Raw genomic sequence first — 11023 nt, 5'->3', positions numbered from 1 at the left:
CCAATCAAAAAAATAATTGAGAAATAATCATGAGAAAACAATTTTAATTTGAAAATGTGTGGAAAAGTTATTCTTTCGCTTTAAGAATATTGAGTAATATTGATTTTTCTTTTGAATAAATGAAAAAGCAATAATAAAATAATAAATAATTATTGTCTGTTTTATTGTGAAAAATATAATAGGGTTATCTTTTTATTGGCACTTTTTTCTTTATTGGCACCAAAATTTTTTGAAATGAAAAAAAGTTAAAAACACATCAAAAAAATACAAAACTCGAATCAATAACTCTTCTCACTTTTCTTTTTCCATTTTCACGTTCAAACGGGTCAAATTCATCACTTGTTTCATCGTCATCATTTTTAATTTTTCTGAATTTCCTTTTCACTTTTTTCTTCAAAGGGAATTCTTCTTCTTCAGTTTCCTTTTCTTTTTCTTCAATTTCTTCAATTTTCATCTTGTGTTTTTCATTATATTCATCCCATTCATCAAGAAGCTTTTCTTTTGTTATTTCTTTTCCGAAGAAGTCGAAACAATGAGAATGAGAAGGAATGAAGTATTGAGAAGACTGAGGAAGCTTCATTAACACAGATCCAGATCCACCGCTGAGGACTCCGCTGTTAATGAAGGCTTTTTTGATCACAGATGGGGTGAATGCTGTGTGGAGGGCTTGTGGCAACACATCTGCAACAGCTGTTCTTTTCGAAGATGAGGAGGTGGATGATGGAGAACTGTAATTGTTTGATAGCTCTGACTTCAATACTGCAAATACGCCTCTGTCCAGCGGCTGCGATATGTGCGTGGTGTGTGGAACGAAGGTGATTACGTCAATTTTGGCTTCCTTGAACTGTCTCCATATCGTTGGATCTGCCCGCGATGAGTGTGAATCCAGGAGAAGAAGGCAACGATGAGTTTCTTTTAGAATTCGCTTTCTTCTGTCAATGATAGCTGGCAGCAGGACTGTTAAGGCGTATTTTTTGAATGCTGTTTTGTCCATCCAGCCGTTATTGTTTGGCCAAATATCAAGCGACTGTGTTAACAGCGTTGTCAGTTCTTTCGGAAGAGTTGCACTCGGCCACAGCACGACAGACGGAAGCGAGAAACCATCAGCAGCAATTCCAGCAACGAGAGTAGCATTCGGCATCCTTTCGGCAGTCTTTTTGAATCCAGCTTGTTCATCTGCTGGATGAACAACGACTCCACGTGTAGAAGTTGGAATTCGAAGCGAAGATTCGTCGACATTGAAGATCAATTCCTCTGGATATTTGTTTTCATCGTGCAGTGACTGTAATTCGGTGTACCACGGCCTTAGGACTTTCTGGCAAGATGCCGCAAGTCTGTTAATGTCAACTTGCTTTGGTAGCGAGGACTTCAGTTCCGGATGTCTCTGTATGAAGGCGTAAACAGTCTTTAGAGTTACTGTCTTTTTTATATTTTCCTTATTTTCTTCTTCTTCTTTACTATCATTAATTATATTTTCCATCTAAATACCAATTAATATACAATTCAAATATCAATCGCAAACCAGATCACGCGCTTTTCGTAACGAGAGGCTTGTCCCAGATCGAGATTCTATTGTAACTTCTTCTAAGAATTGCTTTTCTTTTTCTCCGCTAATAATTGGTGGGTGACCAACTTTTGCAATAGGCCTTCCGTTTTTTATGGCTTTGACAGCGTGCTCCAATGACTTCTTACTGATTCCGCCGTATTTAACACCGTCGACCAGCCTGACAACATTGTCATTCACAATGTGCGCAATTCTTTCCAATCTTGAACTATATTTTCTGTAATGTAATGTAGACATTGCTTCCTTCAGCCGCTTCTGCGCCGCTTCAGCTTTCTTTTTCACTAGTAATTTCATTTATATATTATGGGTAATGATCGTTAATAAATTTTTTTATTTATTAATTCTCATTAAAGAATTTTTAATTAATATTTAAATTTTTGAATGAATTAGAAATATTTACAAACCTTTGTGCAGTCCAATTTCTCATGAAAGCTCAATGGAAGGACTTGAACCCCCCCATTTCCCCCCCATGAGAAATTGGATTTCTTTCAAAATTCAAATATTAGATTATATCACATTTGTATATATACCAAAAATATATTTTAAAATATCATTTGTGGGTCAGATTAATTTTTATTTAAAAAAAAAGTGCCAATAAAAAGATGACCCTATGCAATTTCACACACAATTGCCAATTAAAACAAAGAATCTTGGAGAAAAAACATTTTTTGTGAAAGAAAGTATTTGTTAAATTTTTATAAAATTAAATTAACATCTATTTTTGTGCTTTTTTGAAGTGAGAAATGGAAATATAATATTGGGCGCAGGAATTCTTATTTTGAAATTTCCTCCGCATCCACATCCATGGCGAGGTGTTGTACCAGGGCAAAAGCTGCATTAAATATTGTAGTTATCTTGTTGCTTGTTGTTAACTGCAGAGATAGAGGAAGTTTTGTTTTTCAACATAATCAACAAGAAAGGATTGTGGAGAACCAAAAAGGACAGATCAACTTTTCAAACGAAAATGGAAAGTGTAACAATCATTTTTATATCACTTCAGCAAAAAGTGAAAATGCAGCTGGCAATTGCGTTAGCTATCTCGAAACAAGTCTCAATATCATCAACACCTCGTTGTGTGTGAGCCGTCTCACCATGGTTTCTCTCACCGGTTGCCCACTCCTAACTGCCCAACGCCACTCCGCTGCCACCATCTGCTCCTCCACTTGCCAAGTCCAACCAGCAACCAAATCTCCACTTTTTCTCACTGCCCATGCGTCCATCGCCCTCACAAACTTCTCCCTCATCTCCCCTCAACCTGCCATCTTCTCCTTCCCCCTCTTCTCCACCCCAAACAATCTCCTCTCAGATGCCTACTCCCCAATTCCTGCCTCCTTCTCCATCTCCCGCTCCTCTTTCTCCTCGTTCGTCTCCCTCATCCAGCCCTTCCTTTTTTCCCCTTCCTCATCCTCTTCTTCTTCCTTTCTTCATCGCCAAGTATCCCTCAGTCTCCAACTCTCTAGTACCATCTTTACAAACATCACCACTGCACCACAACATCACACCATTCATGCCAATCACGCACGCGCACACAACTCATTCACCACCACCATCACAAACACAAACACAAATGCAAACACAAACACAAACATCTCCTTCTCCATTCATTCCACTTTCTCCATCCACTCAACCATCTTCCTCCACGCCCACAACCCCATCGATGGAGCCATCCTCCCAAACCTCAACAGCCCGTTCACTTCTCTCTCTGCCTTCAATGCCTCTTTCCTCCACCAAACACGCTCTTCATCAAATGATCCTGTAAAATATATCGGATCCGAATCTCAAAGAATGGAATTAAGTCGATTGTCCTTTACTGATTTGAATAGCTATCTCTTTGAGTGGTGTGAATGGAACAATTCAAATAGTGGTAGTGATCATGGAGGGGCTCTTAAAGTTATTTGCAAAAATGCAAATCTCACTATCATTTCTTGTTCTTTTTTCAATTGCTCATCAGATGGTTTAAATGGCGGAGCGTTAAACTGCATATATTTATCAAATGTGAACATCTCCAAGTCCAATTTCACAAATTGTTCTGCTCCTCGTGGAGGAGCAACTGTTATCGATGGTCGGCAAGAATCTTCCGTATATTCATTTTCTGATAACAGAGTTGAAAATTGTTCAATTACAGACTGGTGTGGAACTGGTTGGTATTTCTATATTGGTGATTTTTCTTCAAATGGTCAATTCTTGTTCACCAAATGCAAGTGTATCGCAAATTCTGGTGGTGATTCAACCGGCTCACTCACATTTCACTGGCCTCCAAAACAAAAGCTAATTCAGTTTTTGGTTAATGAGTGCCAGTTCATAAACAACAAATTGACTGCTTCTTCCACACACGGAGGCGCTGGGCTGTGCTGCACAAACACCTTTTCATGGATGAGTGGAGTAAAATTCATCTCTTTTTGCTTCTTTGATGGAAACACAGCTAAAAATGGCAGAGGAAACGATGTGTTCTTCAATGGCAGCAGCATCACTCAATCTCCATTCCGGCAATGTGGCTCAACAACCACAACAAAAAGAGTATGGAATAAAAATACGGGTAATAATGCTGAGTACAACAGCTGGCTTCCAATCATCAACCAGAACAAAATCGTTGCTAATAGCGGATCAGATGTTGATACCTGCGGTGAAGCAAATAAGCCATGTGCCACGATGGAGTATGCTCTCGGATGTGTTGCTCCCTTCAGTGATGCATCCCTCGCTCTTCTTGACTCCACTTTCACTCCTGCAAAGACTCTCACATTCCGTGCCCTAAATACAAAAATTACAGGAAATGGAACAGATGCCACCACCATTGCTTCAAGTAGTATCCCTCAACCAGCTTCTTCTTCCTCCTCCTCTTCACCAGATTCATCTGCTTCTTCTGCTCTCTTCCAACAAATACAGGGCTCCCTTACAGTCTCTGCTCTCACCATCGCCCACAACTCTACAAATCCCATCACTCCCATCCTCTTCCACCTCTCCGAAAACTCCCCTTCCCTCAACATCAATACAACCACCATCACCGGAACAACCCCATCTTCATCATCAATCGCCACACCCCTCTTCTTCCTCACTGCTGGCTCCCTCACACTCAACCACACAGCAATCACCCATCTCACCCTCAACAGCCAAAGCATCTTCCATCTCGCCTCCCTCACAAATCCACTCACTCTCAACTCCTCCAACATCACCCACATCACCTCCACAGCCGCTCCCACCAGCTGTGTCCTCTCTTCTGCCACCTCCCCTGACCTCTCCCTCTCCTTCACCAACTGCACCATCACCAACATCAACTCAGTTCCACAAAGCCAACAGATTGCAACCAATGGTGGATGCATCTCATTCGCCTCCTCTGCCTCTGCCAACTCGTTTTCGGTGAGTGATTCCACCTTCTCCACCTGCTCTGTGAGCGAGGATACAAGTTCTGGAGGAAGAGGAGGTGCTCTCATGATCGAGTACAAGGATGATTCAGAAGTGTCAGCATCCACATTTTCCATCACCAATATCGTGTTTTCATCCAACAAGGCGAGTGTCGGAAGAGATATGTATTTTGTGTGTGAATCTCTTGTCGCTTCTGTGAAAGAGCCCTTATTCGCCTTCATGAGAAGCATCACTCAGAAAGACAACTCGGTTGCTGGACATGACAGAACAGAGGCATTCAGTGATTGGGATGTTAATTTATTCATTTTTCTCGATGGTTTTTTTGCTGACAAGGTGTTTATCGATGGAACATCTGGGATGGAGGCATTGTATTGTGGGATTGAAAAGGCGCCTTGTTTGAATGTGAACTACGGAATGGGGCATCTGAAGAGAACACAGAACACAAAAGAGGAAATTATTTTGTGCTCAAAATCGACTGTTACCGGATGTGTTGATGTTGGGGGAATGAGTGTGAAGGCCAAAGCTGAGACAGTTGTGGAGATGGAATGCGAAAGAGAAGTGAGTGGCTCTGAAGAAGAAAGTATTCTGAAATCAGCATCGCAGACAGAAATGGAGTTCATTGGGATTGTTGTTCCATCGAGTTTCGACAGAGCAATCGCATCAGTCATCGAATCGAGCACTCAAAATGGGGAGTTACACATGAAGAACTGCGAGATGAGCGTGAGTGGAGAGAAGCAAAATACGATTGGATTTTCCTTGATCAAATCAACTGGGAAGATGGTTGAATTAGAGTCTGTCACGATTTCAGATGTGAAATCATCAGTCACACTGTTTTCACTTTCACCTTCATCCGGAACTGTGAATGAAGGAGAGGGCGAAGGAGAATACAAAGTGAAACTGTTGAATTGTTCAATGGAAGGATGCAATTTTGAGAGTTCATTTGGAGAATCTCCATTGGAAATATTTTCTTCTGTTTTGTTTGAAAACAGCAATTTATCACAGATTGAAAATATAGGCAGTGGAGAAGGAGGTGTTGCAAAAGTGATATTGCAAGGGAATGAAAAACTGGAAATAAAATCAACAAATGTGACATCTTGTTCGCTTTCAACAAGAAATGGAAAAGGAGGATACTTGTATTTGGATTGTGAAAATTGTTTGAATGAGAAGCCATTTCTTTTAGAAAACGTCTCGTTTGCAAACAACAAAGCAGCCATTGGAAAGAATATGTTCATTTTTGGAAAGGATTTCAACAGTTCTGTGACAAATGATTCATTCAAGTTCGATTACTCATCAATGAAGGATGATAAGACTCTGTTTGTTGGAAGTGATGATTTTCATCAAGAAAAGGATTTGTTCATGTTCATTGTTCCATACAGCTCAACTGAGATATTTATTTCATCAGAAGGATTTGATGTTGCGCGCTGTGGAAGCGAGGAAGATCCATGCAAAACGATGTGGAAAGGGATTAAAAACATGAAAGAGGGAGAAGGAAATAAAAAAATACAAATAACAGGATCGACTATCATTCGAGATTCTTTCAATGTTTCCAATTATCAGATCAAAAAGGGTGTAAAGATGGGAGAAGAGAATGTGAAAGCCAAATTGAATTTTGAAAAGGCAGTTGGAAGTCAACTGGAATATTTCATGGAAAACAATGTTCATCTTGAATTTTCCAACATCCAACTTCAACTAACATCGGGGTTTGACAACTCCGCCAAAACAATTATTTCAAACAAAGAAGGAGATTTGGTGATAACTGGATGTGCATTCCATTCAGAGGCAGGAGTGAAAAATGGATTTGATTGTGTATTTGTGGATGTGATTGGAGGAACTGTGGAAGTGAGTGATTTGTCGATGGAATCGTGCAATATTGGAAACAGTATTTTTGTCATTCATGATATTGGAGTTGATTGTCATTTTGTTAATGTTCGAGTGGAATCGTTGAATGAAAGTGGAGGTTGCATTTTGTCAATCAAGAAATCTGAACAAGGATTGAAGATAAATGAAGGAGATGAAGAAGGAACAAATATTGAAATTGGCAATTCATCGTTTTCGGGAGTGAAGAGAAGTGATAATGGAGCAAGCATTTTTGAGTCTGCAAGTGAGAAAAAAAATTATTTGGTTGTGAATGAGTGCAACATAACGGAGGATAAAGCAGAATCAAGTGAAAAAGGAGGAGCCATATTCTTCACGTTGGGCGCATCTGGATCAATGAAGATGATTGATTCAGCAATCAGCCATTGCAGCTGCAGTGGCTCCACAGGGAAAGGAGGAGGAGTGTATCTTGCAACAAAGGAAAGTGGGGATTTGAATTTCACATTTATGGGGATGAAGTTCAGTGCAAACACAGCAAGAGTGGGAAACGATATTTTCATTGAATGCTTCAACATCACATCGCAGATCAATGAAAGTCAATTTCGGTTTGATGTTCGAGAGAATCATTATTCGCGAATTAATGCGATATTTGGAAGAGATCTCTGTGACTTTCCAAACGATACAGATTTGATTGATTTTGTGACGATCCATCAGAGTGACACAATCATTGTGAGCAGTGTGAATGGATCGAATGAGAGGCAATGTGGAACAAGTGCACTTCCATGTGATTCAATTGATTATGGACTGATTCATTTGACTTCAGATTTCATCAGTCAAATGTTCATTGTTGAAGAGAGTGTGATTTGTGGAGAGATGAATCTGAAGGAAATGAGCATGAGTTCGAAGAGCAGAGAAAACTGTGATGTTGAAGTTGAAGCAGGAATTGAAAGAGCAAAGGAATCATTGGTAACAACAACTGGAGAAGTTTCATTGCTGAGAGTACGTTTTGTGTTTGATTCAGATTTCATTTCTCAACATGAATCATTGATATCACCAGATGGAGGAATGCTTGAAATTATGAATTGTTCATTCAGCTCAAAACAATCTAATGAAGAAGGAAATGAATATGCAAGCATTCCATTTCGCATTATTAATATGGAAAAAGGAGAATTGCAACTTGATGGATGCTCAATATCAAATCTTGTGCTTCAAGAATCAGCATTATATCTTTCATCACCACTTTCAACAGTGATTGATTCATTATCGATTTGCAATTCAACTGTTTCAAAATCACTGTTGGATATTAATGAGTGCGGGCAATTGAAAATTGATAGACTGCTTGCTGAAAATATCACAGTTGAAGGAAATGAAGAATCATTGATATCTTGTTTGTCAATGAAAAAGTCGATGCAGTTGACAAATTGCACATTTGGTAAAGTAAATTCAAAGACCACAAAAGGAAAATTGATGGAAATGGAGGATTGCTTGGATGTGATGATTGGATCATGTTTGTTTGATGGAAGTTTAAAAGAAATAAATGAGAAGAATTCAAATACAGAAGAGGAGATGTGCAGATGGAAAGGATCTCTTGTGGATGTCTCAAACAGTTCAGTGATGATGAAAGATACAACAATCATGAATTCACCAGAAGGTGGAATTACAATGAGCAAAGGAAATGTGAATATTGAGACGGGGTTATTTGAGAAGAATAATCCATCGTTTGAAGGATATCCATCATTGAGAAGAAATATTATTTGCTCTGATTCAGGAACATTGAATGTGAAAAGTGTGAAAGGAGGAGATGGAGTTTTGCCAAATACATCTCTTTGGATGTTGAATGAAGGGTGCAGTTTTGAAGGGATTGTTTCAGAAAGGGATTCATCATTCTTCATTCCTGTATTGGAGAGTGTGGAAGCAAAAGAAGAGACAGATAAAATGAAACTTACATTCAAAGGGTTGCTTCTTGTTCCATGCAACTTGTCATTTGCAGTTGTGAAGAGGAAGGGAGAAGAGAAAGAGATTGAAAAGCATGATTTTGACTCAAATGGATTCTTGTCAGAAAGAGAAGTTGAAGGGAATGTGGTGAAAGATCTCCTCAGCGGTTGCGGAGAAGAAATAGAAGTGAGTGTGCATGTTTTGTTTGGAAATGCAGAATCTCCATCATCAACTGATTCATTTATTCTAAAGAATGCAAGTGAAACAAAGGAAAATGGAAATGAAAGGATTGTTGAAGGAGGAAAAGAAGGAAAATCCTATTGGTTGTTGATTGTGATTATCATGGCAGTTATTCTTATGATAGTTCTTTTCGTTGCAGTTGCATTTATTGTTCGATGGAGGAAAGCAAAGAATGAGAATAAAGATTTGAGAGAGATTGTGAATGATAATATCAAAAAGGATCCAAAGGCATTTGAGATGGTAACGATGGAGATGTCACCAGAGGAACAGTGGAGGAGAGCAGAAAGGGAGGCAGAGAAAAAGAACGAAGAAAGGATGAAGAAAAGGGTGAATGAGAAAAGCTTGGGACATTCGGAGTCATCAGAACATTTATTGAGTGAGAGTGACTCAACAGAATACATATTAGGGAAAGACTCAGACAAGATTCCAGAGTGGGCATTGGAAAAGGAGGAGGAAGAAGAGATCCGAAAGAGATCTCCTTCACCATCCATCTCGTCCACCTCAACCACTTCAACGACTGATTCGGATTCCACATTTGTTCGATCGGAGAGTCTGTGTCCAACCACCTCATCGATGTCGAACTTGGTGGATGCAATGGCCTGCTCATCGCCTCACGAGAAGCTGATTGTGGATCTGAGGGATTCGCTGTTCATGTTGCTGCATGGAAGGAACGAGAAAAAGGAGATGGCGATTGGTTCATTGAAGGAAAGAGAGCAGACAGCAGCTCAAATCCTGTTCTGGGTGACTAATCTCGCACTCCACTCCTTTGATGAAATGGACAATCCGCTCTCTTCTCTTTCCAATCTCAGCCCACACATTATTCTTTTCTCTGAGCACATGGTGATCTGCATTGTGATGCATTCTGATCTCCTTTCATCAGATGATTCAGATTCGTCATCCATCTCTTTGGTGACAATGGTTTCTTCTTCCTCCAATATTTCAGTGATGAGCGAGAGATTCACAGACTCACCACCACCTTCATCTGCCTTTGAGGATGAGGATTGCTTCAAAAAAGAGTGCCTGAGGTGGAAGGCACCAGAACTGTTGATCAACAAGAAGATGGGAGCAACAAAGGAGTCAGTTGTGTTTTCGATTGGGATGATGCTGTGGGAGTGCCTGACGCTGCAGATCCCGTTTGGGGAGTATGATGGAGAGGGAGCAGGGCAGAAGATTGTGGATGGAGAAAGACCTGCATTGGAGGAGTTGCAAGCAAACTCATATTTTGAAACCATCAAGAGTTGCATTTCTTCGTCAGCAGAAGACCGTCCGTCGCTCATGCAGCTGAAGCGGGAGTTCATAAAGCGCTTTCCAGCGGAGATGGTGATTGTGACGATGTCAGATGCGATTGAATTGGAAGAATCCTCTGAAGAAAAGGAACTGAAAAAAAGTGGATGTGAGAAAAGTGATGAAAGTGGGACAAATACGAATGAGAATGCTGCACAATGAAAAAGCTAATTCCAAACAAAGGGAAACATTCTGATGAATGAATGAAGAATATCAAAAGCTTTAATGTGTTTTTTCCAATCTTTTTTGTTTTTTTTGAAAGCAACTTCAATATTTTTTTGTTCAATTTTTTGAAATAAATGTTAAATCTTTTTGAAATTTCAGTTTTTAATTTTATTTTTGTTGAAAGAGATTTTGTTTGAAATTGTTTGAGTTCTGTGATTATATCATGTGAAGAAAAGCTGTTTTATATATTCTTGATTTTTTCTTTTGCAATCTGTTTCGTTTCACATCTTTTGAGAGTGACACTCGTAAAAGAGATGTCTTTTTGTTTTTGTTGATAATGTAACTCCAACACCTTTTATCTCAACAACATGTATATATGTAATTCCACATCCTTGCATTCACAATTTATAATTATTCTTTTTTTGCGTTTAAACAGAAGAATATTTATTGATGAGTTTGTTTTCATTTGGATTCGAGAGATTATTGCGTTGAACTGATTTTGATTTTGTATCTATATCCATTTATTTTCAAATTCTTTCAATGAAAACTTTCAGTTTATTCAATTCACAATTTATGCTTTCATCAAGAATTAATAGCTAACTTGTTTGCGCATATCTCTTATTTTAATAAGCATTTTTAATCTTTCCGAAATTAGTATCG

The 11023-nt window shown here is 39.1% G+C and overlaps 2 protein-coding genes across 2 annotated transcripts; one reads left to right on the top strand and one right to left on the bottom strand.

Moving 5' to 3' along the window:
- Positions 1 to 256: 256 nt before the first annotated feature.
- Positions 257 to 1858, bottom strand: MONOS_12161c2 (putative DDE superfamily endonuclease; the record flags this gene model as incomplete). The annotated part of the gene is made up of 2 exons (XM_067864759.1): positions 257 to 1384; positions 1523 to 1858. 2 exons carry the CDS (start codon positions 1856 to 1858, stop codon positions 257 to 259), a joined length of 1464 nt encoding a protein of 487 aa, XP_067723344.1.
- Positions 1859 to 3515: 1657 nt separating this feature from the next.
- Positions 3516 to 10360, top strand: MONOS_12160 (uncharacterized protein; the record flags this gene model as incomplete). Its single annotated transcript, XM_067864757.1, has 2 exons — positions 3516 to 3518; positions 3575 to 10360. 2 exons carry the CDS (start codon positions 3516 to 3518, stop codon positions 10358 to 10360), a joined length of 6789 nt encoding a protein of 2262 aa, XP_067723343.1.
- Positions 10361 to 11023: the final 663 nt, after the last annotated feature.

This window comes from Monocercomonoides exilis (assembly GCF_001643675.1).
Source record: "Monocercomonoides exilis strain PA203 chromosome Unknown scaffold37-1059404, whole genome shotgun sequence".
NCBI classification, from domain to species: Eukaryota; Preaxostyla; order Oxymonadida; family Polymastigidae; genus Monocercomonoides; species Monocercomonoides exilis.
The sequence above is the reverse complement of the archived record's forward strand: the minus strand, read 5'-3'. Positions and strand labels throughout refer to the sequence as shown.